This window comes from Falco punctatus (assembly GCF_963210335.1).
Source record: "Falco punctatus genome assembly, chromosome: 7".
Lineage (NCBI taxonomy): Eukaryota > Metazoa > Chordata > Aves > Falconiformes > Falconidae > Falco > Falco punctatus.
In genome coordinates, this window is record NC_137587.1 from 33,143,843 (window position 1) to 33,171,307 (window position 27,465).

A 27,465-nucleotide genomic window follows, 5' to 3' on the forward strand; every position below is an offset into this window, starting at 1 on the left:
CAATTGAAGTTATCATGCCTATGAAAAGAACTTAAATATCAAATAGTTAACAAGTATTTTAAAACCTTTGCCTGCAATCTTGTATCTGCTGAAACTTTGTTGTGAAAAAACAAGGTAGGCAATTGCAAAGAGGAACTTGGAAAAGAAGCATTAGTAATACAAGTGGAAAAATGCCAAATTTAACATTACATTACTAGGATGTTTTTTTTTCTTGGACATCTTTACAATGCTTTGTCATTCTGCGTGCTTATTATAAACCTAAGCTGAGAAATACTTTCAAAAGAGGTGTTTTGTAGGTGTTACCAGAAGAAACTGGTGTCATTTCTTACAATGTACTGCAGTGTGAACTCAAAAATGGGGAAAGCTATGTCATTCAGCTATGTCTGGATTACTTCTGGGTAATCCTTCGCCCCTCAGTTACTGTTTGCACTATCCAAACCCCTGAATAAGTGCTGCTTGGCCTACCGTTGCAGTTGATCTGTGAATTTCCTAAAAGCCTCAAAGCCTGCCCGCTAGCTGACACGGTGCCCAACCGCCTCCTTACAGCTACTTTTGGTCTCGGCAGTACCACGTATATTTTGCACTGTGCGGCGTCTAGAAGTTAGGGAAAGTCCCTTATGTGCTGACTGGCGCTGTTTGTCCTAGAATACATTGATTTAGGTATTAGAAAAGCGGCACAGCTACACACGCCGTGCCTGTTTACCCCGCCGGCGGCCCGCAGCAGAGGAGCGGCCCCGGCCCGCCCGCAGCGCCCCGCGGCGGCTGCCAGCGGAGGGGAGGCCGCACCGCCCTCAGCGCCCGCTGCGTCGCGTAGCAACGGGCCGCGTCCCCGGTGCAGGCTGTGGCGATGGCGGCGGGACCGGCGCCGAACTGCCGGGTCTTCCTCAACCACCTCGACTCTTACTGCGGCCGCGGCATCGGCGAGGTGACTGCGAGGGGCGGCCCGCAGCTGCCCGCGGTCGCGGCTTCTTCCTCGGCGGTCGCTGCCTGAGGCGCCACCGCCCGCCCGCCCGCCCGCCCTACCCGCGGCCGGCAGCGCGGCAGGGAGCCGGGTAGCTGAGGTGACCTAAGCTAGCTGCTGAGGAGACGGACTGAGGGCACGAAGGGGTTAAGATAAGACGGAATAAGAATGAGAGGAGCAGGAGGTGTGGATAAAGCCGGTCGGGAGACCTCGGGCCGCAGGTGATGAGTGTGGGGAGGTGTAACGTCTCTGTGAGGTAACACCTGCCTGAGAGGGGCCCGCTTACATCGAGGTGGCCTCAGGGACTCACCGACACCTTCGGCTCTGAGGCACAGGCCAGAAGTCGAGACAAAACATTACAGCTAAGGTTGAGGAGTCTCTAACGTTTTCCCGTCGGAAAGCCGTGTTCTGAGCTACATTACCTATGGCGGGATCAGGGCTAGTCAGAGTTAGCGTCTTCCCAAGATCATGAGAAGCTGTGTAGCGTTCAATAGATACTTGCATACAAATGTATGTCTTTGTATATTGCAGTATTTATCCGGATGTGTTGTTGGGGCATCGCTTGAAAACATAGGAGAAAATGAGGAGGAGGAGGATGAAAATAATTCAGCTGCTGAAGTTTCTGTTAGGCCAAAGGAAGGAGTCTACCAAATAGTGGGTAGCCTTTCTAAACCAGGGAGTACTAAACCATATTTTGCAGAGGAAACTTATACAGTAAGTAAGAGTCTTATTTCAGATTGACATTAGAGAATATTGGTAATATTGCAAGTCATGTAAAATGGCCTGCATTGATTAAGTGGTCTTTTCTTACTGCTGGAAGCTGTGTATGTATATTTTATTCCTCCTGCTTCTTGCACGCTGCTGTGACCCTGCTAGGCCTGATACAGCAAAGAGTAGAAGGAAGGAACTCAGACTCAAACTAGTTTTTTTTTAAAGGATGGTTATGGACAGGACATCATCTATCCTGATGTTCCACAGGACTGCTTTGGTTTTTCTCTCAAAACACACACCTCAAGAACCTCGTCTCCTCTGTGTCTTTTATCTGCATTTTAAAGATTGTGGTGCTGGAATCAAAGTCAGTGTACCCCTTATCAACTATTACTGAAATCACAGCTTTCGCTAGCAGCCATTTGTTCTGAATACCTACTTTTTTGTATAAAGTCCAGAGTTCAGTTAACTAAAGGAGGCTTGCTTTTAAGAATGTGATTTCTTATTGCTTGATTTAGTTTTCTGAAACTAAAATTACCTTTGTCTCAAATTGATTATCCAGAATGTCTTCAAACATTTGAAAATTTTGATTTAAACATCTATACAGCTGAGCTGTTCAATCAGAAAATTATGGCTGGTGGTATTTAATCTTAACCACTGCTCTTGCCCAAAGTGTTTGTTGGACATGCTCAAGTGATGCAGACAAGCTGCATTTAAAAAAAAAAGGATGCTATTTTGCAAGCCAATGGATATTATTTTGTTTTCTCCATTCTGCCAAGTGATCCTTGTTTGAAATACCTATAAAAGTCATATTTTTTGATACTCACAATTGCACTGAAAATATGAATCTTAAAATACCACTAAAAATTGTACATCTTTTTGAACTATATTAATGCGTACTGTAAATTAGAAGTTTCAGCATTTCATTTACATTTCATCATCTTACTTGTATCTGACAGATAAAGTTTGATATGTCTTATGAATTATTCTAACATCCTAGTGTTAGAAAACTACATTCTATCAGAAAGTTAAATCTTAAAATTAATTTTGGATATTTGTTTTCTTCTTTTTTCTTTTTTAAATGACAGATTCTAACTTCTTTTTTCTCAGGTTTATTCTCGAAAAGAGCTCTTAAGTCACTTGCTTGAGTGTGAGATAGTTTTATATAATATCACTGAAGATGCAAATCAGATTGAGGAAGCAACATGGGCTGCTTCTGGTTAGTATAGCTATCAACTGGACTGAAAAGTGGTTGCTATACATCCATCAAAATTTACCATAAATTCATAATGAAATTATATGGGATTTATCATTTACTATGATACAAAACTGGGTTATTTAATGGAGAAATGTTGCAAGAATTGTTCAATTAATTAGCCAGGAACCATGGAATGTACTTTAGCATTTATAAGGTAGAGGAGCTGTCATGGAATGGTCCAATACTTTAAATGACATATCTGTGTAGGCAGTTATTTCCCTAAATAACTATCAACCATCGTCTTATCTATTTGCATTAGGAAGTGGGTAGAAAATTTGCTCCTGTGATATTCAAACAATGTTTCAATATTTTATATAATTATTTTAAATATCTTTTGACTAAAAAGTCCAATAAAAAGTACTGCCAACAGTCTTTCTGAAAGTTTCTCCTGTTATATCCAAATTCTAATAGGAATCTGGAATCTTTTTATGTTGACAGTGCAATATTTTTCTTTATATGATAGTTGAACCAAATTATACTTTATAGTATAAATACTTGGACATCATAAGTTACATAACCCACATTTAGTTATTTTGCTCTAAATTAAAATAAGGAAGCTTTTCTGCAATGCTATAGATTTTGTTTAAATAATGAAAAAAACCCCCACTATTTTCTTTCAGTATCTCAGCAGTCTAAATAAAGATCAATCATTTCCTAGTATAGATTGTTACTTTTCTTCCCTCTATGATATGTAATTCTGTGAAGATTGTTGATTCCCAATAATCTGATTCTTTATTACTATTGTTTGTCTATTTGTTTTCTTTCCTGATTTATTATCTTTATTTTATAGCAACCTAAATAAAGACTTTTGCTTAAAAATACATATCACATAGAACATTATGGTGTAAATGGCTATATAGGACCTTTACGTAAAAGCAAAAATACAGTTTGAGTAACACAGTTTAGAATCAATCAAATCCTTTGCTTTCATTTAACAGCTCTACATACAGAAATAGAGTATTTTGCAACACCAAAGATATTCATCCTCATTTCAACAATAATGAGCTGGGCAAAAAGCAAATCCCCTGACCCTGTAAGTAATACGAAAACATTAATTTCTTTTTAACTGAATATTTTCATTTAATGGAAAATACTCATTAAATTCAGTTAAAGTATTTCATACTTCATATATACTTCAACAATAGCTAATAAAGTTAGTGTCAGAAGTGTGGTTTTTCTCATGATATTTTCACCATGGACCACTACTTACTGCCAATATTGTTAAATTTATTCCACTGGACAGAGAAGTTTAGGCACTGGGTTACAGTGATATAGGCACACAGTACGCACTGCTTGGACAAGAAGACCTATGCTAACCACAATATGCGCTGTTCTTCAGTTACAAAAAAAAATCCACATTTACTACTTATTTAATGAAATACGTATTTAAATCAGTGTATAGAAAGATAATAGATCTTTATATGTGTTAGGTATTGTCAGGAACCAGGTGGGATGCTTTTTGTACCTATGTGTATGATATTGCAGTTCTCAAATTTAGTGTTACAAAATAGAGTTTTTCAAGATTCTGTAATACTATATATAAAAACTAATGGGTTTTTTAATGTAAAAAGTAGTTAAAGTCTTTTACTGTGAAAATTGAACATTGACAGTTTCAAAATACTGAACCTCAAGTATCAGCATCAAAAATTTTAAGAATTTCAACTGAAAACAAAGTTAAAACAGATTAAAAAATATTTTAAGAACTTATTTTAATCACCTAAGCCTTTAAAAATTGTTATGTTTTAAGATATGTATAACAGTCACATTTTTCCCTTCATAGGAAGATCCTAATATTCCTTTTACTGATGAAGATTATCGCAGAAGAAAATCTCATCCTAACTTTGTGGAACACATAAATGCTGAAAAACTCATTCTCAAACTTGGGAAAACTGTATGTAAAGAACTGTTTTATAAACATAGGTTGTTTGGTCTTCTTACTTAGAGCATCTCCTTAGTAATGGAAATTACCAACAATCTGAATAAATTTTAGGAGTGTGTTACTCTCTTGATAGATAGGGACAATATCAATTACTAATAAATTATCAAGTATAGAGAAGACTATAATGCCTTTTGAAACATAAGTGTCTACATAATACAAATCCTAAAATCTATCTTTTTTCCTTAGGTAGTGAATGAGATAAATGCTTGTCTTATTGAAAAAATAATAATGTTTCATTGGTTGTATCAGAGAGGATTAAGCTGGGGCCTGTGTGGGGAGAAGCTTAAGGATGAAAGCCTGTAGGGGAAAGGGATATTAGTGTAGCTTTACAGTAAAGCAGCATTTTTCAATTATAGCAAGCTATGTTAATATTTTAAATACATAGATGTTCTGGCCACACCTAGCATGTTCCTGGATAGTTTGTACTTTTGAAGCAGAGGGCTTATTGACTTCCATTCCACACTATAATCCACTTTAAAATCATGGCCATAAAGCTGACCCAGAATAACTGGCCATAAAGCTGACCCAGAATAACTAGAATATGTTATCACTTTATCTGTGTTTTAAAATCACTTCCTTCAGCTTTGTTTGTTTCAACATGATTAGGCTATTAAATTTACTAGAGAATAGACCATGCCTGTCTTTGTATTTAAGAGCTATTACTAAATAAATACCAACAGCGTCTCAGATGGTGCTTCACAGCTCAGGAAGATTGGTGCTCTTGTCATTAGTGATGGGGTACTGTGGAGGTTAGGAAAGAGAACTGGAGGACAAATACATTGTATGATGAAGGTGTCATTTGGCCATTCTTTGTGCATTAGCTGTCTCCCATAATAAATACAGTGTAATTGCAGAAATTTATCAGGCTAATTATGGAGGGGGAAAAACCTTTACACTTCTCATCTTATGCCTTGCTGAGAAAATAGTACTAGAAATTACATTCTATTCTAATATCGGTTTAATAGTACAGAATGCTAGTAAAATTTGGTTTACAGCTTGAAAAATCAGTGGTAATTTTCTTACTTTTACTGTACTAACATGGAGCTATAAGACTATGGAATAACTTTCATACTTGTGATGTCAGAAACATGGAGACTGTAAACAGTGTCCACGAAACCTTGCAATAACTTCTGCTACTACTAACACCCAGACAAACTATTGACTCAATTTTTCTGACTAGTCCAAAGCACTGAGTCACTATGTAACAAAGGAATTAATATAATTAGCTTCTAAATGTTTGCCAGGCTTGAATGTCCAGCAGTACATGATAAAACAACTTGAGTATTTTCAACACACGCCTCTTGAAGGCCTTTCAAAAGGAGTCCTTTTCCTCCAGAACTCCAGGGGCAGCATCAACAGGTATTATTACCCCTGTCTAGTTCCTGTCAGCACCTTGGAACAGGAAGGATGCAAAGCATCTGTTCTTCCCAGCAGATACATTAACTTCCTGTGGTGGCTGGAGACTTCTGGATTACTGTTCTTATTCATTTTTAAATTCAGTGGCATCGAGGGAATGTGCTATCTGTGAAAGAAATGACAGTGTCACCACTGCCTGCAAAGAGCTCAGCAGGGGATACTAGGATTCAGCAGCTGTGTCAGTCACGCAGAGATCTTGCACCAAGAATAGGAGGGTCTCTTAGCCTTGGTAACTGTTCAGAGTGCAATTTAATGGCTGTTCTTGCTTAAAGCAAGATGTCACCTCCAAGTTAGTGTACCTGTCACCCATATTTTGCTTGAATTTCAACAAGCTGTGAGCTAGAAGTCTCTGCTTTTTACCACTAGCAGTTTTTTACCTTTACCTTTGTGGCAGGGCATTCGGGTTGTGTAGCTTTTCTCAGAAGTTGCTCACTCTGAGGTCCTGCCAAATTCAGAATCCTTGGAGAAACATCTGCCTACTACAGACTTCACCTCCCAGCTCTGTTGTCAGTGACATTACAATTCCTGAATAATTTAGACCTGTTTCCCACTTCAAGCATTTTATTAGAATTAAATTAAAAAAACAAAAAAAAACCAAAACAAAAAAAAACCCAAGGAAGCAAGCAAACAGAACAATCGAAGGCTAGAGCTGACTGCAACAGCTAGAACGTGACATCTAGTGGCTTTAATGAATATTACACAGGAACTTGAAGGTCTTTACCCGTGATTAAATATGCAGTGTGTAACTGGAGCTGGCCTAATACTTGCCTTACTTTTTGAATAAATTCTATCCAAGTCGTCTCAAGTAGTACCTTCTTACTAAATAGATATTTTTAGAGGTCTTGAACCTGTTTCAGAGGTTTGTATTTCAGTGAAGTATAGCACTCAGTGCTGAACTGTACTTTGTCTCCCCAAGTGGCTACTGCAGAAGCTATTGTAAAGTGAATGGAAGAAAATCCTGTTTGTTACATTCTTCTTAGGGAAAAAGAGAAATAGCACCTCCTGTGCTTTCACAAGAGCTGGGTTTTTCCTGCTGGGAGATGGAAATTACAGCATGTGTTCTCCTGCAGCATGTTTGCAGTCTGTCCAGCACAATCCCAGGAGCCGGCTGCTTTTAGGGTACACGCAGTTTTTTATCATGGTATTTCCCAAGTCAGCCTAAGTGTGGGAGCTTTTCTGCTATCAGTAATGTCTTCTAATTTTAATGTTTCTCGTGATTACTAACAAGTTGTTGCATTCAACTGAGTTGCGATAGATTTTATTGCAAAATTTTATTTTGTAAACAGCCATACAATACACTGATGTTGTAACTTGTCATCCCTTTATATGATGCTTTGATTATACAATCATTGGCTAACAGTGTTCTTCATTTTATGTTTCTGAAATATTGTAAAGATGATAACGAAAGATGCCTTCCCCATCCCTCCCCCCTCCCCCCCCCCAAAAAAAAAAAAAGTAGATCCCAAATCTGGACATTTATTCCCTAAATGCAGGCTCATTTACATAGTATTAGTAGATATATAATGTCTACGATCTTTACAACATAAGAATTATTTCAAATATTTGTTTCACTTTAAAAATTTTCAAAGTGACTGGTCCTAATATAAAAGATTTTCTTGAAAGTTTTTCTCCTTAAAGATGGTTTTTGAAAAAATGTTTTTTTCTCTTTATAGCCATCCTCAACACTGATACAAGCAGTGACATTATACATGAACAGGCAAGCAGGACAGGCAAATTTATGGCATTATGCAATAATGGTCAGCAAAAAATATGGGTTGATCCTGGTGTGTGGTTAGGAAAACACTTAGATAGTTCACAGAGTTTTAATTTTTTTAATTGTATATTAAAATGAAAGTAAAGCAACGGTAAAATCATTATACACAGCATTTCCCACTTCTTTAGGCAATCACATGCAAACATAGTGCAATTAAATGTGATAGCTTAAATGAATTTCAGAGTTATTTTTCTTGAAAACAGAACGCAGACACATGAGTTATCCTGTTGATTTAATTGATCTACATAACTTCCAAATTTTTTAACTCTTAAATTTTTTTTTTAGAATTTCAGTTCATATGTAGACATGTAATTCTGATTGAGCGATGCTTTTTTGGAAGGAAATATTAGCAATATGACTTATGAAACTACAGGATATGCAACAATTGGTCTCACTACAAATGTGAAGTGATATAATTTACACATGTTGTATATTTAGTACACAAGTACTCAAGTTTCAGGGTAAGCTAGTATGCCATTTGCAGTACCATAGTTTTATAAAAACGTTCTTGTTGATTTTACTTCACAGAGCAAACATAAATTTTCAACTTATGTTGTTGCCTCAGGACTTCAATATGGAGCTGAGGAAGGAGTCTTGCACTACTTTTTTAAGGTAGACATCCAACTATTTTTGAAGGGTCATTTCATTTCTAGGGGCAAACCACATGAAATCGAATGTGTTTTTAGTAGATTTGGTGCCATAAGCTTAATGCTTTTGTGAACAAAACTGGTTATCTGATCCCTTCAAAATGTTTTAGCTACAGTGGAAGTGTTTTCCACTTTTTTGACTCTATGTGTATTTTATTTTTTTTTCAATATTTTTTAAGCAGTATTTCCATATGTACTTTACAGTGAGAACTTACCTGTCATATCAATGGAATCAGGAAAAATGTCGGTCTTCTCAACATTATGTTCCCTTTTTTCCCAAGCATTTCTTTTGTTTGGGATACAAAATAACATTTGTCAAGATCAAAGAATATTCTTTTTAAAAAAAAAAGTTTCTTGTTTTTAGTAGGCTGCAGTCAGTATTTCTCAAGAATTGTTTCCTTTATTGCAGTTCCATTAATCATCCAAGCAACTGAATATATGAATTTGCCTAGTAAACAAATGCACCATTTTTTAGATCTAGTTAAAAGTAACCTTTTTCTCCTCACTTTATTCTCTGTATTTTCAGATAGGTTGGCTTAGTGAGAGTCCTGCAATACCTGTTTTTGGAGATGGAAACAATTTTATTCCAACCATTCATATTCTTGATTTAGCAGCGTAAGTAAAAAAATATATCCCCTGAACAATAATATATACCTAGCTAGATAACAAATCCATATCTACTAGCGAGTACTGAGGCTTTTAAATTTGGGTGGGTGGGGATGGGTGGGTTTAGGAACACTCTTTGACCCTTTTTACTGATTCAGAGACTTCCATTTCTTTAGTACCAGATATGCTTTCTGGAAACCTTATCTGACTGTTTCACTGGTGTTATGCTTTTAAGAAATGCCTAGCAATGCTCAATCTAGAGTGTGATACCAGTTAACTTGCACAGAACTGGAAATGGATTGTGGACTCTACAGTAGGCTAAGTTAGTATCTTCTACAAGTGTTGCATTTTATCCTTTGAACTTCTTTCCAAATAAAACATCTAGCTGTGCTTCTTTATTAAGGAAAATATATATGAAAATGTCATGGTGTGAAAAGTTCGGCGAGATTTTACAAACTCTGTACTGTTTCTGAAATGCATTTGACAATGAAAGCCCAGTATGTTTATCTAACTACTGGCCCTGACTGTACTTGCCGTGTTTCAGAGTGTTACAAAATGTAGCAGACCATAGGCCAAGGACTCACTACATACTTGCAGTAGATGCATCTATGCACACTCTTCAAGAATTAATAAAGGTAAGAGATTTGATATTTTTTTTCCAGATATCTTTAAGGTTTTAAAAACTATAAGTTTTACTGAAGTAGAAGTTCATTGGTCTTTCTGAAGTGTCTTGTGTGCTAAATTACATAGAATTTTTTTTTAAAATCCTCCAAGAGTCCTGTCCTTTGAACAAAATACATTACTTGGACCTGATTTTGCAGAACCTTTGCAGTATTACCATTAACTTTAGAAATTTTACTTTAGAAGGTTCTGGTGAATTGTTATGGGGTTCAGAGTACTGTAATTAGACACTCAAAATCGTAAAGGTATTTTTCCCTTCATTTTGTAGGAAGGTATCTCGTTTTTCCAAGCATTTTGAAATTAAGTCTAGAAATAGTCTGGATGACACTGTTGAACTGCACACTGGTAGTGAGAGTCAACAAATGCAATATAATAGGAGACTTGCTCATGTCGATTGAGCAGATGTTACTTAAGGACCAAACATAACAGCCCAATATTTTTTGGTTGTGTCAAAGAGTGTTTCATGGAAGAGTGTGTTAGGGAGCTCACAAGAAGATGCAGCCTTTGTTTTGGTTCAGGTAATTATCCAGGGTCTCACTGAAAAGTTAATAGTTGAAGATCCATTGTATGTAAGTGACCATAATGCAATTAGTCAACATTCCTATGGAAAAACCAAAGGTCAAAATAACTTTTGCAGCCATGGTCAACCATAAGAAAGAGCGTTATATAAAAATGAACACAAAAGACATTTAAAATACTAAATACTTACAGGAGAAGTGTAGAAACTATTGAAACTTACATTTTTAGCCATATAGGCCCTTGTGTGCTACTTATTAAGAAAAGTTTAGGAAAGAGAAAATTAAAATTAGCATGGTTAAACTGTAGGTTGAGGAAAATAAGATGAGAGACTTCAAAAAGTTATGGTTATGTCCAGGTGAAGAAAATAGAATAGAAAAGATCATGAAATCTGGCAGTGTCAGTGAAAAATACTTGAAGATCAACTATTAGGAAAGACTTAGAATGAATATATTTTTTCCTAGAAATTAAAAAACAAAAAGACTGACAGAAAATCTCTAAGTCAAATTGATGATTATGGTATAAAAGGAGCACTCAGAGCAGACAAGGCCATAGCAGAGATGCTTTGCATTAGTGGATGGGTAAGAACTTGGAGGCATCTTTATGCTTCAGGATCTCTCTGTGGGTAACTTGTTAGAGGATCTGTATAAAACGAAAGTTACTGTAGAAAAGATTGTAGAATGAACTGACCAAATGAACACTAAAAAAACACCAGAGTCTGATAGTATTTACTGAAGAGGACTGAAATAGCTCAAGGATGAAATAACTCTGAATTGCAAATTCATACACACAATCTGCTGTTTAGCGTTGTCCTGGCACTTGAAGACTGGAGGATGATAGATGTGGTGCAGATGTAAAAAGAGATGTTCCTGAAATGTTTTGGGAATTACAGGCCAATATGCCTAATAACATTGGCTAATAACTAGGTACATTATTAGACATTATAATAAATTACATGCATTAAAGGACATCCAGATACATATGGTCCATTTGCGAAGAGTCAATGTGACTTTGTAAAATATTTTCCCAATAAATACTTTACAAAAAAGTACTTTCAGATACTTTGGAAACCTCCTGAAGTTCTTTAATGTGACCAGCCAATGTGGATAAGGCTGAACAAACTGATGTAGTCTACTTGAATTTCCCAGAGGCTTTCAAAGAAGCAGATCATGAAAAGCTGTTTAGAAGCAGCTAGGCACCCTAAGAAAAGTGGTTGGGTCCTTTTGTGGGTATGTTCTTGTTTAGAAATGAGAAATAGAGGGCAGGAATAAGTGAACAGCTCTTGGGGAGATGGGAAGTTGCCAGTGGGGGAGTGCTGGAGAGGGCACTACAGGGAGCTGTACCAGCCCAGGGGAAGACTGGAGAGGTACATGGGAGAGAAATACCTTGAAAGTTACTTAAATATATAGCAGCTATTTCTAGTTTAGGAAATCTTTGACTTGAAAGTAGTTGAAGATTAGAAAAATATTTTGAAGGAGTATCATATGCTTTTCCCATTCTTACTTTCATTTAGGTGTCCACCAATTGACATTGTTGGAGACAGAATGCTGGAATATATGTAGATTTGATCTGATGCTCTATATCAAACGTTTATGATTTTATGGAATCTAGCAGAGGTTTTAATTATTTCAAAGTGCTATAGGAGTAAATAACAATTTCTGTCTAACAATGAAATGAAAATGTTATATGGAGAGTTATTGGTGGTGTTGATCTAAAACCCCTTCCTGATTATTAACAGAATCAAATACATCAAGAACCTGAAGAGAAAGTGCTGGCAAATAAAATAGGTCTCCAAATAGGTCTTGAGCAGTAGGAAGCTGTATGTACATTTAAGAGCTTTGGAATACTTTTCTTTGGTTTTGGGTTGTCTGTTTCTTGGGGTTTTTTGTGTGTGTGTTTTGTTTTTTTTAATTTCAAGTGCTAGAGGGGAAGTGGTATATAGCAAAACAAAGCCGTTGAATACTAACATTAAAGTTAATATATTGTGCTTTGACCTGTCCATTTCAAATCAGAATACTGATTTTTCAGGTGTAGTGTAACATAAAATGTAAAGCATATATTTTATCCAGAGAAATCCTGTTCAATTTTTTCTAAGTATCTTATTTGGTAAGTGCATTTTTTTCTTGATAGTGTATCAGTAAAAATATTGGACCAGGAAAAATTGAGAAGATTCCAAAAGAAAATGCATTCCTGAGCAAAGAATTAACGGTCAGTACTTTTCTTCCTTTTATTACTTAAGAAAAGAATGTAAACTGAAAAGTATATCATTAAATAGACGATTATTTTTTTTCATTTAATCAGAAAACTATAGCTCTAAAACATGTCTAAAAATATGTACCGTGAGTTTAAGTTTAGAAAATAAACAAACTGAAATTTAACCATCATAGAACAGACTATTTTAAGGAGTTACAGCCTGATTTAGAAAAGCACTGATGTCACTGTTGCACTTAGCATACTGGAGCACTCTAACAGAACCTACACAAAACGATAAAAATAACAAAAAAATTTAATAACGAGGTGCTGCCAAGGCTGATGATCATAGGATACAACAATTATGTTGTATCCAACTATTTATCTGGGAGAAACTGTTCATAGGAAAAATAAACAAATTATAACCAGGTAGTTGTAAGATGGTACTTGATAAATTTATGAAAGAGGTTATTCCCCAAAATTATATGAAACCTTTGCATTGTACAGAATAACTGTTTAACATTTCATGTTCTAATAGATCATGAGAATACTCAGGTACAAATGCACATTGAAAAGGCTCATATTTTTAAAAAGCTTAAAATGTCTGTTTTGCTTTTTGCACAAACCTTCTTCCCCTATGCCTTAATTCTTTCTATTCTCATCCCTCCATTCTAGCCTATAGTTTAAGCTAACAATATTCACATGCATAACTTAAGCCTTTGCTCCTTCAGCAAATGCATTTGGATATGTTGTTTGTGAACCTGCGAATGGAATCTATGTTTCTGAAAGAGACTTTCAACATTAAGTGGGTCGCTCAGGCAGGACTGGTGGAGAACATTGAACAAATCATCAAGGAATACAAGCAAAGTCGAGGATTACTGGTAATGGTTTGGTCTACGCTATTTTAAAGTGCACCTTTCTTTCTTTTCCCAATAGAAATGGTTATATAAACATAAGCTTTAATTTCTTTGAGTAAAAATACATGAAAGACTGATATAGATGCAAAATAAATGAACACGAAACCTGAAAATCAAAATGAAGAAGTTAAAAAAGAGGGGATATTAATTAAAACAAAAATCATTAAATTGTATTTGTTTTATACATAAACCTGAAACCCTGTAAATGCAAATAAGCTTCCTGATGGAGAAGCTGCTGTTCTGAAAGTAATTTCTGTATACCAGATACAGCATTCCTGGTATATTTTGCTGCAAGAACACAGTAAGTGTATCTTTTGTTTAAGCTTTTTTATAATAGTCGCTAGTTAGGCAAGTATTTTGTGTCCTTCATTATATTTAGTGAGCCAGGATGTTCAGTTGCAACGTAGATTTCATTTTACCCTGCTCTGTTTTGTAATGAAGTGAGTAACTTTGCTGTTTCCTACGTTAGTTTAATATTTAGAACTTCTGTATTCAAATGTATGAGCAAGGTTAGTGAAAGGTGCAGAAAAATGGTTGCACACATTGAAGTATTTATTGGCATGATAAAGCTGTTCAGCATGTTTAAATCTTGTTCAGACTTTGAACAAGAGTTCAGGAGGTATAAAACAAAATACAACTACTATCATTCAAGATTGTTTGTTAAAAGTCCCTGTGTACCTCTGAAAGGTTTATCATATCTGTGTTTGGGTTAAACTCCTGCGTCTGAGTACATATGCATCTAGTTCAAAAAATTTGGTACAAAATATAGACATACCATGTGGCAAGGAGAGTGAAGGCTGGCTAGAACTCTGTCCCTGTCACTATTAAATTTGCAGTTTGCATCATCAGATTTACTGAATTAAGATAGGCATTTAATGATGTATGATTTCGAGTTTGTTGTATAACATATTTAATAAGCATATACTGGAATATTAATTACATTTACTCACCCACAGGCTAAGTAGGCTGAAATGAGAAATGGCTAATATCTTGCAATTGTAATGGAGCTGAAATTTTTTAGGTCAAAATAACCATTGTGATGATAGCAACTCTACCTCAGTCGGGAAATCGAGCTTTGGCATGTGTATAGTAGAATATCTACCACCTCATTCCAAAATTCACTGTGTCCTATCTATAGGATTGTGTTTCATCTCTTTTGATCATTCAAACACTAATAGTGCCGCTATAAGTTGGTTTGCAGGTCTATTAAATAGAAGCGTGCTTTTTCTCCAGTGGTGAAGTTGTACATTTAAATTAAGTAACTGTGTTACTCAAAGCTTGTGGATGATATAGGAAATATTCAGTGAGAATTAAATGAATAAAACAAAAATATATTTTCAGTTTTAATTATTTTTGTTATTTCCTGTTAGTTACGGTAAAAAGATTGTTCCTTTTACATAAAACCATCTGTATTATTTGAATGATGTTACATTTTTATCTTTTTTTTTTTATTCCCCTAGCCTCTCAAAGTTTGTATTCATGGTCCTCCTGGGGTTGGCAAATCTACCATTGCTGAACAGCTCTGCAAATACTACAAGCTACATCACATTAAGATAAATGATGTGATTTCTGAAACAATAGCAAATCTGGTGTGTTGCTGTTTTCTAATATTGCTATTATTTTAATTTCTGTGGGTTTATAATGTTTGGCACAATTTAAAAATTAGTCTGAATTCCATTATTTTAGAACGGAAATATCTTTTGACTTACTGATCACCTCTGGGGGATGCACTGAACTGATTTTAGAGATTAAAGATGGTTGCTCAGTATCTCACTGTCCAGGAGCATATGTAAAATGAGTTGTTGAATTACTATTTTTTTTATTACATCTGTGTATAAAAGAAATTTGGCTATGGAATTTCTGAGCCTGTTTATATTTTGGTTGTTGTGGTCAGGAGAAAATTGTGGCTCCTAAAGAACAGGACTCTGACAGTATGGAAGAAGAGGGAGAAGACAACAAAGAGGACCAGGGTAAAAATGTAGAAGCAGCACACAAGTTATTAGCTGGAATAAAAGAAAGCATGGAGCAGAATGCAGGTAGGAAATACAAAGTACTATGATGGGATTTAGGTAACTAGTGTGACCCTATGCAAATGGAAAATCAAGAAATAAATCTGTGCTTTAGAACTTTTACTTCCTATTAAAAGCAAGAATCATGCCCTGTCCATTTGTATATACCTTATTTAAAAATCGAATACAATGTTTTACAATATACATTATATACCTTGCATATTAAGTGTGATCTGTTTTTTAAATATTGTGATACTTTTTTAGTTGTAGAAGTTCCATCTTCCTACTTCTTCATACATTTTCTATAATTCTTTTTAGTGAATTAAGTTGATATTTAAATAGCAACGATATACTCAGAAGCATAAGAATCTTGGCCAGATTTTTTTAAAAACAACATGTTTTCTTCTCAGAACAGGGAGCATGATTTATCTAATATAAAGTAAAAAGCGGGTGAAGCATATCTTTATCAAATTTGCAAAGCAGAAAAGCATTCTAGTAAGAAAAAGAATTAGTGCATTGTCATATGAGATTGTGGTTTTTTTTAAAGTACTTTATACCTCATTTTGGCCATCGCTAAAAAGTGAATAGTATTTACTGAAGCCTGTAAAGAATTTTAAAGTTTGGAGATTGAAAAAGGTCCAATAAATTGCTGTTACTGAAAAGTACTAATTATCATCTATATATGATTAAAGTCATGTCGGTTTTGACTTAGTGCTTAAAATTTTCCATGCTGTATGAACCCCTTTTAAACTGCATTCTGTCACTAAATATTTACCTAATTTGGATCTTGTGATCTACAAAGCAATGGACTTGTAACGCAGCCAGAAGCTTCCGTAATGAGATCTATAGCAGCATCTCTTCTGCATGCCTTGATTTGTTGTTTTAAATAATAAAGCCTTTTAAATTAGTAACATACCTTTATGATTACAACAGTTTATAAATATTCAAGACTTTTAAAAGCCAAAGCAAACTAAAGTAGGAAACTGGAGTCAATGGTTTGGCCTGGCAAAAGGATAAAAAATCAGGTCAAACCAAACGTTTTATTCTCACATGTTTGCTCAACAATGTTGGACAATATAATAAACCACTTCATATCTCAATCTATTAATCTTAAAATGAAACTAGTAAAACCTATCTCATGTTTGTTCTGCCAGACTATCTTTAAGTCTTACTGTTAGTTGTAAATAGAAAATGATTGCTTTGTCTCATGTTTTTTCTATAAATATTTCTTTGCTGCTTCTATTAACACCCGATTGCATTTAAAAAAAAAAACCAACAACTAATTTCATGTTTACTATCTTTGAAGTTCTAATATTTATATCCTTGTAAGCGCAAATGTCATCTTATTTTATGGCTACACATTTATATTCCATAGATCACCAACAACATGTAATTGTACAAATAGTAACTCAAAATACATAAGCTTTTTAGAGTCTAAAAGAAGTTTCACTGATAAATGAATGAAGATGTTAGTAAAATAATTTCAAGTGTCTATTTTCCATAAACTAGGTACCTATTAACCTTCTCTGTGTCTTAGGCCATCTAGATGATCAGTATGTTGTTAAATTTGTGAAGGATAAGCTCAAATCTATGCCTTGTAGAAACCAGGGATATGTTTTAGATGGGTTCCCAGAGACATATGACCAGGCAGAAGATCTTTATAATTGTAAGTACCGCTGCCTCTGTTTTTATTGCTGCTTTTGTTTTTATCGCTGCTAATACTGTCATTATCATTACTATTCTCAGCACCGTATTAGTTGAAGTGCATCAGCACTGTAATGACTGCAGTGCAGGAGTGAAACAAAGATGTTTTCACATGATGCTTAAAATGTAAGAAGCATTATAATGCACCTTATTTAATTTAAGCACAAGACAGTTTTCAGACTACCTTTCCTGGCAAAGTACTGAGTAAATGCAAAAATATGGAGGATGCTTGTTCTGTGTCAGTCAACTCTACCCAAGAAAGCTCTAAGAATTTCTTCATAATATTTAAGGGCTGCTTAATAAGGGGATCCACCCAGTGCACCAACACGTTTTATGAGCCAGATTGGAGTGGGTATATTAGATCAGCTACATTAGCTATGACTCCAGAGGAACTCTGTGACATACATTTCAAATTGTGAGCAAGGACTATCAATGCATTAAGACCATCTCCAAATGTAAATTACATCATGAGTTTTGAAGTAAAACAGTCTTCTTCAGTTTAATAAACTGAGCTGTAAATTAATCATGCTCAGTTGGTGCTCTTCAGGCAGTTTTACTGACTATTCAGAACAGCAGACACTTAGCAGCAGAAACCATTTTAACCGTAATACTGTAAAAAATTTCTACTCAGTGTTCCAAGCCTTGCCTCTGTTTTTGGTAGAATGATGTACTTGGCAGGAGGAGAGGCCAGGGTCAGGACAGCAGTTTTAGAATTGGACACATCTTAAAATTGTGTGTGCATGCGCATACTTCTGCTGTATAGGCTAACAACTATTAGTGTCCCAAGGCAGAATTCTGTGATGGCTGGCAGCATGAATTACTTACTGAATTCTCTAAATTGTGTCCAGGTTAGATTAATTTCCAACAACTAGTATAATTGGAATAGATAAACCTGTGTTTGTACTGGGCACATTTTTGGCAAATATAATTATATTGTTGCTTCAAATGAAAATGTCAATAATATTTTTTTGTAGTGGAAAGTGAAGATGAAGAGGAAGAAGTAAAAGGCAAAATAAATAAATGTGATAAATTAATCACACCTGGTAAGTTTGATAGATTTCTCTTTATATAAACTGGGGAGTTTTCAAGTACTGCTACCACCAACGAGAAGTTGAAAATATCATTCCATCTGTTCATATTTAATTTAACATAAAATAAATATCTAATTCACATAATGCTGCTGCCTTCTTATTTTAAAGTGAGCAGTTAATCAAAAGGAAGGTTTTGGGTTGGTTTGTGGGTATTTTATTCTATCTCTTTTTTTTTATTTTTGTGAAAATGCCATCAATTGCTGGCTAATAACAATAGTAGTGGCTGCCTTTGTTGTGATTACAGCAGCTATTAATGGAATAAAAATGACCTCTTGAACTTGGCATATTAAAACCCCATAAGTTTATCCTAGCATGATCTCTTGAAAGATCTTACCAAACTCACTTTAATACATCAGTTAAGTTGGGAATTAAAATAGATTGGTTTCCCTCCGTGCAGAAATGGCCTCAACCTGGTGTTTTCACTATTTTGATTTCTTTGGAAGTTTTGATTACATTCAAACAATATATTTGGCATATTTTGCATTACCAGATGTGTACGGTTAGATAGTATAAAGGTTGACTATCTCAAACAATTAGTGTTTCAGTAAATTATAATTTGCTGGCTTCAGTGGAAGTGAAGAAAATTCAGAACTTTCTGAAAAATTCCTCAGTCCTTGCACTTACGTGAAGGGGACAGATGTTTGATTTAAAAAGCAGGCTTCTACAAGTTTGTAACCACTTATGATGATTTCTGAAGTAAATAATTTCTGTTATTCATAAACAAAACCACTTTTACCCACCATGTCAAAAGAGGAAATGTGAATGAATTATTATGATGGGCTGGAGAAGTACCACTTTTTCTCCCATAACAAGGACTTCAGGCATGGGATCCCTTTTAAAATACCTTCTCAACCTTGGAGAAAACTTGTTTTAGAAAACAGAATGGTACAGGAAGGATTTATGTTAATTTGGGAAGGCTTTCTTGTGTTTGTTTTGGGTTATTTTGAGGTTTGTTGGGTGGGGAGTGGTGGTGTCTGTGCTTGATTCTACAGATTTCTCTGTCTGGAAATTTGCTTCCTGGCTTTGTTAAATTAATGGGTTTCAGTAGTACTGAGTAATGTTATTAGTAGAAATATCAGCATATATTGTGATAAATTGTATAAAATCATATATAATAAATACAAATTGATTGCTGAATTAATAAAATACTGCAAGATTCAACTTAATGAAAATACACATGTGAGATTTTTGATGCAAAGAAAGGAGATGGGTTTTTTATGGATTTTTGAAAGATTTCTGGTGTTACTGTGTATCGATAGCACTAAAATAACATTGGCACTAATTTTTGTGGCATGTGGTGACATAGTGTTTTTAATGTACTATTTGATTATTTAAAAAAAAATAAATCAGCAGATACACCTTTGTGAGATTAAAAATCACAATACAGAGTGATAGCATTTGATGATTTGACAAACAAGTGAGTTGTTAAATTTTTCAGCGTTACTTGCTGCTTTGGCTGCATTCATAAGATTTTTTTTTTCCTCCTATACTTATTACATGTGATGGTTGTACGATAGCTTTGTCAGAAAATTTGGACTATGCTGCATTGCTGCTGTTAGGATTTTTGTACTGCTTATTGCAGGAATAGTCTTGTTGATAGCGCTATGAAGAATTTGGCAAAATTTGAATATGTAGCTTCTTTACAGATATGTCTCAATATTATTGGACTGCTCCATCTGGAGAAGTTGAATATAAGCATTTGCTAATTAAATTCGCTGTGAAGATATACACAATTCACATCTATTTATGTTCAGTTGTGGTTTAAAAGTTATTATTAATGCAAAATAGGTAAGAAAGAGGAAAAACAATAGATCAGTGCTGATAATGTGTTCTTCTTCACAGAATTTATTATTTCATTGACTGCATCTGATGAATTCCTTATAAACAGAATAATAAATCTGCCAGAGAGAATTGTTGCTGGAACTCATTATACCCAGGACCGGTTCCTGCAATCTCTGAATCTCTTCAGAGAGTTAAACACAGATGATAAGACAGTTCTCAACTATTTTGATGAGCTTGAAATACATCCTCAGTTTATTGGTATGAAATAATAACATTAGTATATAAAATATGAATTAAAAATTGTTGTTATTACAAATGTAACGTTTGAGAATATCATATAGTAAGTGTACATATATAAATATTTTTAATTCATGTTGAAGGACACATATACAACAAACATTTAATTGTATACCTGCAAAAATACCTGTACAGTCATGAGGATTCTGAATTGTCATACAGTTAGCTGTTTTTAAAAAACAGGGGGGTTAATTGTTCATTTGTATAGGCTAAATGTTCGAAACAATTTTCTGATTCAGGTTACAGACCTCTGCACTGGCATCCTTCCAGATTGGTGTAATAGTATATTTTCATGGACTTTCAATATTAGATTTGCTTATATTTTTTCTTCAGACTTATCCTCAGATACCATGATAATATATAGGTCATCTGTAAATGATGAAGCATGAAAGAAAATTATTAGATCTTAAAGGTGGAAGGCTAGGACTGAATCTGTTTTGCTGTATACCTGTATGTGAGAAAATTTGTCTGCCCTTACTATCTAGAAAACTGTGATCACTGGAAAATCTTGAGAAGATTATAGTAATCTGATTATTCAAAAACAGTGAGATCAAGTTGACAGCATTCCTAAGAAAAATGAGGGAGGGTGTATCTTCTTAGGGAGGGGGAGAAAAGGCAGATCAAAGGGAAAACCCTGCAGCTAAAATCAAATTGCTGATATTTGGAATGTCCATTTGAGATGAGTTATGAGAAGTTAATTGTTAAACAGTCTCAGTTGTAACTGATTTCCTAAGTTGTTGGGGTTTTTTATTTAATATCAGTCATGGAGATTATCTTGAGAATAATACCACCCAAGTTTGTTAGTAAGTGTAGCAGTGGAAAAAACAGTGTTTTAGTATAATCATTTTAGAATTGAGGTAATTCTGCTACAGGATGTAAATGTAAGAAACATTAAGTATTAAGATCTTATGCCATCAATTGGTTATTTTCTTACCTTGCACACTTCTGGATACACAAGTAGTAGCACCGTGCAAGAACAAGTTTTATTTTGTTGGGGACTATGAAGTGTTTACTGCTTGATAGAATATTGCTAGGAATTATTCCCAAAGATTACTCTTAAACTCTAGTACATTCCAAATAAGGAAATTCACTGGCCTAGTAATTTTAATTATTGAGGTATCACAACTATGACCTTCAGTGACATCCAGATGATTTTAACATTCCGTTTATAGTGTTGATTTTCATTTTCAGAGGAGCTTTGTCTTTATGTCCTGTTTATCTCAGGAACAGTCTCTTTACCTATATTCACATCGCTGATTGTTACCCACCAAAGTATGCAACCATACCTCTTTCTGTTGTAAAATGGCAAGGACAGATTAAAAAGATAACTTCTGTGAGCAACCTTCAGCTCTGCCAATACCCCTTCATTCTAGTTGATGTTCCAATTGGTTTATCAGATCCATAGAATTAAATAATGTCAGATTTAAGCAGAGTGCCAACTGCTTTCTCAGTCACATTCTGAAGGAATTTAGTGGGGAATGGTTAAAAAATTGTGCTTGATTTGTTAAATATTGACTGAAATTAATCCTATCTTCCACCTTAAATTTAGAAAATTGTAACATATGGCCTTATGGATTGCTTTTATGATAATTATTTTTTCTGAGTCTGAAGTACGATCAGTACAAAGGAGTGGGCTTCAAGATTCTGGAAACCCTACTTTGCTACAATGACTCACTGCATGAAGTCTGCAAGTCAGTTATATTGTGTCTTGTTTTTCTCATCTGCAAATTGGGAGTGGTGACACAGGCATATTAGATCATCCACAAAAAGGCATGTTAAAGTGATAACAGCAATTTCCTTCAAAGACCTTAATTTATGAACTCCTTTTCTGGTGATCTTTCCTTTCAATTAGCAACAGTGATAACCTAATTTTATATTTAAAATTTATTTATTTTTGAGGATAAATGTAGATAATTATGATTTCCTTAATATTTGCACTGTAATCTCCCTTGGCCATCAGAAAAAAATACAGTCTTTGAGACCTCAAATTCAGGGTTGTTAGAGTTCTTAGCAGTACTTTAAATGACTAGAGAAGTGGGTTTGCCCTGTATTTTGTATATATAGGTGCAGCTAAAATTGCAGAAACAAAGGACTCCTTGAAGTAGAAAATGTATTATTCCTTTAATATGGAATACCTGATTTTTTTTTTTGAAGGAGAAGCTGTAAAAGGAACTTTATCATGTAGAATTATGGTAGGTTTCTCCTCAATTTATTAGCAGAGTTTGGACTTCAAGACCAAGTCACAAACATTTAAACTCTTGCAGTAATGGTGTTAGTATTGGACAGCTGTCTTCTGTCTGAATTAGTGATTAGAAAGAAATGGGAAGCATGCTTTGCCAATGGCTTTCAAAATAACTCCATAAAGCAGAGGACTGTGGAGTCAGGACTATTGGAGTCTCATCCAGATTCTCTGTTCTAGTTGTTCTGGGTTTTCCCCTTCCTCTGCTTGGTCTCCTTATCCATTTCTGTACCTTTAAATTTCCAGTCCCTTACCACTGAACAAGCCCTTTACCCCTGTATTTTCTGAATACCTGAAATATTCACTTTTACTCTTTTCTGTGTATATTTCTATACCCTTTCTGCCAGATGCCTCCCCACACTGAATGCATATAAAGCCCAGAAAGCCCTGAGGACAGTCCCCATTGTTCTGTGTTTTTTCTTTTCCTGCCTTTTTTGCAATTTTAATACCCAACTAGCCTCCAGCAATTAAAATGGAGAAGGAATGAAAGAGAAGTTCTTGCTCAGTCTTTATGATCCTGTAGATATAACACAGTAAGAGTTCAACTAGATAGGTCTGGGTATTTGTAAATGCGTGTAAGTGAAAACTGCAGTTTGTTGCCAAATCCTAGCAACTTATTGTGTAACCTGCAGGGGAGATGGGGTCAAAAGCTGATGGGTTTATGCACCTGGATAAGTTGACAAGTTGATTACATTGGTGGCAGGAACATCTCTGATAGCTGAATGACCTAATTTTAAAGTTTTGAAATCCAGGCAAGCTGAAATGGATAAACAGAATCATTGTAAAAATTATTTTAATAATTTTCTCCCTTACATCATCTTAAAAAGACAAGACTATTTTAGCTGAAACTAGTAAAGAAAATCAGATATATAAAGCTTAATTTCGTGTAGCAAAAAGTTAGCATCTATAAGCAACTGAAAACAACATTTTATACTTGAAAATGTAAACAACATGAACACTATATATTTTTTAGGTCTTGCAGTTATTTACTAATGTCCATTGATAACTGATAAAAGTCATGCAAAGTTCTCTCTTGTATTGTTTAAAAGATGTAGGAAAATTTGAAGATCCTGAGAACAGATTTATCATAAAAGAGATCATCAAAGAAATTGGGGAACCTCGGAATTATGGTTTAACAGATGCAGAAAAGGAGAAATTGGAACGCAAAGCAGCTGAAGAATGCCTTGTCAGAGAAGCTCAAGAAAAAGCTGAACGAAAGCGTAAAGAAGCTGAGGAGAGGGCTGAAAGGATGGCAAATTGGGAAGAGTGGGTAGGTTAATACATAGTTTTGGGAATCCATTATTTATGTGTTTTATATGTCTTCCAGCAATCTGCTATGTAAATACACTTGGAAAGTGCGGCATAAATTCTCTAGTTCCTTATATCCTATTTAGATCTTATTTAGAGTATCTTCACAGTGCTTTTTGAGGCTGAACCTAAAGAATAGTCTCTATTTGATTACAGACATAACTTTTCTTTTTTTTTTATGTTGGTATCACTATGTCTTTCAAATACTTTCATGATACTCTTCTTGTTCTTGCTGTACCATAGCTCTTTTATTTTACCATTCCTAAATATGTACTATGATCAATGGTGATTTTCCATAACCATTTTTCTAGGACTTTTGCATTTTGCTCACTTTACTTCTAAGCAGCTCACCAAGTCTTAATTATCATGCCTTTCAAACAAGATTTTTAACTCAACACTGGTCAATATTCCAGTATGCATCGCAGAAAAGTTTCTGAGCCTGCAAGAGAAACACCTTTGAGAGCTGAGTCCTCACTGCAGAGAACTATTTGATGCAGTCTGAAGGATGCTTTTTTAGTGCTAATACTCGAATAAGTACTTGGTATTTAGGCTACTCGACATCACAGGATTTGCACAAGTTGCTTTTTCCCTATTTACTTTGCCACACCTAAGAACATTTTAAGGAAAGAACGTGAAATGCATACTGTAATAATGTTCTTGTTCACACCCAAAGTCAGGTTGTTTCACCAGAAGGCAGTTCCATTGTCTGTAGAGCTATTTAAACCCAAACTAATCGTTTCACAGTGAAATTCTTTTCTTACATTTGAAGGCCCATAAACATCTTTGGGGAAATAATACACAGAAATTACTGACTTTTAATGAAGCATTTGCATTGCTCTGATGTTGGATCGTAAATATGTTTTGTTATCTCTATGCTTATTTACAGCCTCATTCAACGTTAAATAGCATTTTGTACTCACAGTAAGCTTGTCTAAAATATCAGTAAGGGTAGTTAACACATTTTTAGCTATATTCAATCCAAGACCATCTAACTTCCAAGAGCAAATTGCATTATTTAAAGCTAAAGAAGGTGTTTAAATAAAATGTGTACTTAAGTTTATCCTTTTAAATAAGCAGACATGTAGGAAATCTAAGCAACTATTCATTTGCCCTTGAGACTGTAGATTAGCTGCTGTCTCTGAGTAGTGACCAAAGACCACTTACTTGCAGGATTTATTAGCACTCCTGAATTAAGTGAATAAGGTAAGTATATTTTCCAGATTTTGGTATGTTGTTTTTACCTGAACATTGTTTTTGTGTTGAGTTTAGAAAACCAGTCTCAGACTATCACTGGCTTTCTGTATCTATATATGACTCATGCTACTGATGAATAAAATGAGAGAAGAGAGGACAATAAAAATGGTTTTGAGTAAGGTCTGGCTAAAACTACTGAAAATATGCATGCTATTAAGTGCTATTAACTGGAAGAAAGAAAAACGTGCAGCAGTTTTATTTCCCTACCCCTCCTACTTTTTGAGTGTAATCATTGTAATTGATTTAACCTGAATCCAGGAATAAATTTAGATGGTGTATAGAGATTTTATTTACGGTGGTTTTTGTCTATTTAACTCTCATCCCCCTCAAAAAGTAGCATACATGAAATAGAAACAAAACACAGCAAAGAAACCAAATCCAAAACAAATAAACAAAAAAAACCGCAACACAATTTAGTTATTTAGAAACTTGGGTTTGTCTTCTGAGTAAAAATATTCTCCTCACTCCCCAGTTCGAAGAACTCTCAAGAAACTGTCTGCATTTGCAATAGTACTAATTTTTTAAGTAATACAGTGTATTCCAAGCATTTCACCAAGTATCTTGTGGAAGCAGGAGCCCCAGAACACTTCAGAATAAGCCCCCTTTTAGGAGATAAACAGAAATCTTTTTTTTTACTAAGGAGATTATTTCAGTTGTGATCGTGTTCAATTCTTTGTCCTCAGTGTGTCGTGTGCTTGAAATGTAATAAATAGTACATAGTTTTTCCTGCAGAGTTGTGAGTTTTAAAGTTCTGTCCACAGCTTCTAACACTATTTTTTTTTTAATTCAGGGTACCATTATTATTTAGTCATGTGCTATTTGGTAGACATTATAAACCTTATTCTTTTTGATTTTGTTCATTATTTATAGAATAAACATATGGAGGAAGTGAAAAGACAAGAACAAGAGTTATTGGAGGCTCAGTCCATGCCACTACGAAACTATTTAATGAAGAATGTCATGCCAACACTTATGCAAGGGATAACTGAATGCTGTAGGATCAGGCCAGATGATCCAGTTGATTTTCTGGTAAGGTGATTACAATTTTTTTCTTCTTAAATATATTTGAATATTCATGTACACCCAAGGAATCTCTGTTAACATAAGGATTTAAATTCTTTTTTGTCACTGTCATGGTAACAATTAATTAATGGTTAGATCTGCAATTCTAGTGAGCATTAATGAATGTGAAAATTAAAAACCTACTGAGTACTCTTCAAGATCAATTGATACTGTGTATCAAGTAAGGGCATAATCCAGCTTTGCTAAACAGTAATAGGACAAAAAATCAGTCGTAGAATCTGTTTCTCTCTGGTACATGCACCCTGCACATCTTACCGACCCTACCAATTCTGCTGTGACACAGAAGCCTGCAGAAAGGGGGGACATCACTCTCCACCCTGCTTATGCCCCTCTAGGCACAGCAGAACACATTTTTGTAACAATGAATGAAAGCAAGCTCTTTGGTAATCCCCCTCACAATACACAGATACATTGAGTAAATCCTGTAAGATATTCATAGGGCAATTACAGTTGCAAAGGACCTCAAAAAGTTATCTACTTCAACTTTTGGCTGAAAGCAGGGACAGCATTGCATTCAGACAAGGATTCAGATGCTGTGAAGTTATTGTTGTACCACTGTTCTTCCTGCACATCCTAAGAAAATTAACAAGCTACCACAGTTTTAATGAAAAGAAATATTTTATAGCCAAGAAAAAGCTTAAAATAATAGCATCAGTATTGGGTCCCACTTTAGGCACTAAGGAACGTTTAATTGTTTTAACCTTTTTGCTTACTGATGTGTGACAACTACCTGTAGCTGCAGGAGCATGAGATCTTCCCTACTAACTGCCTAATTTTTAAAGATCGGCATTATCTACTTTTCTGGGTCCAGAAATCAGGCCCTAGCATATCGTCTACAATTTTCCATGGAGTGACAAATACTTTCATAAATGGCTCACTTCCTTCTCTTGCCACAACACAGAGATGGGGTGACTGCTACCAAGAGGGAGAATGATGTGGATGGTATTTGGATGTATTTGTGTGGAAGAGGTTTCTCTGACATACCTGTCAGAAATTACATTTTAGATCCACTTAGTTTCTGCAATTTAGTTTAAAGCAAAATTATCCACTGTATTTTTGTTATTTTGTATAAATTTTAAAACGGG

At 35.0% G+C, this 27,465-nt stretch overlaps 1 protein-coding gene across 1 annotated transcript; it reads left to right on the forward strand.

Moving 5' to 3' along the window:
* The first annotated feature begins 34 nt into the window (after nucleotides 1-34).
* AK7 (adenylate kinase 7) lies at nucleotides 35-26,176 on the forward strand. Its single transcript, XM_080397745.1, has 15 exons — nucleotides 35-925; nucleotides 1,493-1,675; nucleotides 2,780-2,888; nucleotides 3,866-3,960; nucleotides 4,708-4,818; nucleotides 9,230-9,318; nucleotides 9,854-9,944; nucleotides 12,637-12,714; nucleotides 13,428-13,577; nucleotides 15,074-15,202; nucleotides 15,508-15,649; nucleotides 17,160-17,288; nucleotides 18,301-18,369; nucleotides 20,260-20,457; nucleotides 23,785-26,176. Exons 1-15 carry the CDS (start codon nucleotides 848-850, stop codon nucleotides 24,012-24,014), a joined length of 1,881 nt encoding a protein of 626 aa, XP_080253871.1. The 5' UTR covers nucleotides 35-847; the 3' UTR covers nucleotides 24,015-26,176.
* The last annotated feature ends 1,289 nt before the right edge of the window (nucleotides 26,177-27,465 follow it).

What these genes read in the sequence shown, in the direction of transcription:
- AK7 (XM_080397745.1), top strand. Translation starts at nt 848, where the DNA reads ATGGCGGCGGGACCGGCGCCGAACTGCCGGGTCTTCCTCAACCACCTC. An exon ending in GCGGCCGCGGCATCGGCGAG is followed by an intron (nt 926 to 1,492) that starts GTGACTGCGAGG and finishes TGTATATTGCAG; the next exon opens with TATTTATCCGGATGTGTTGT. An exon ending in CTGAAACAATAGCAAATCTG is followed by an intron (nt 15,203 to 15,507) that starts GTGTGTTGCTGT and finishes TGTTGTGGTCAG; the next exon opens with GAGAAAATTGTGGCTCCTAA.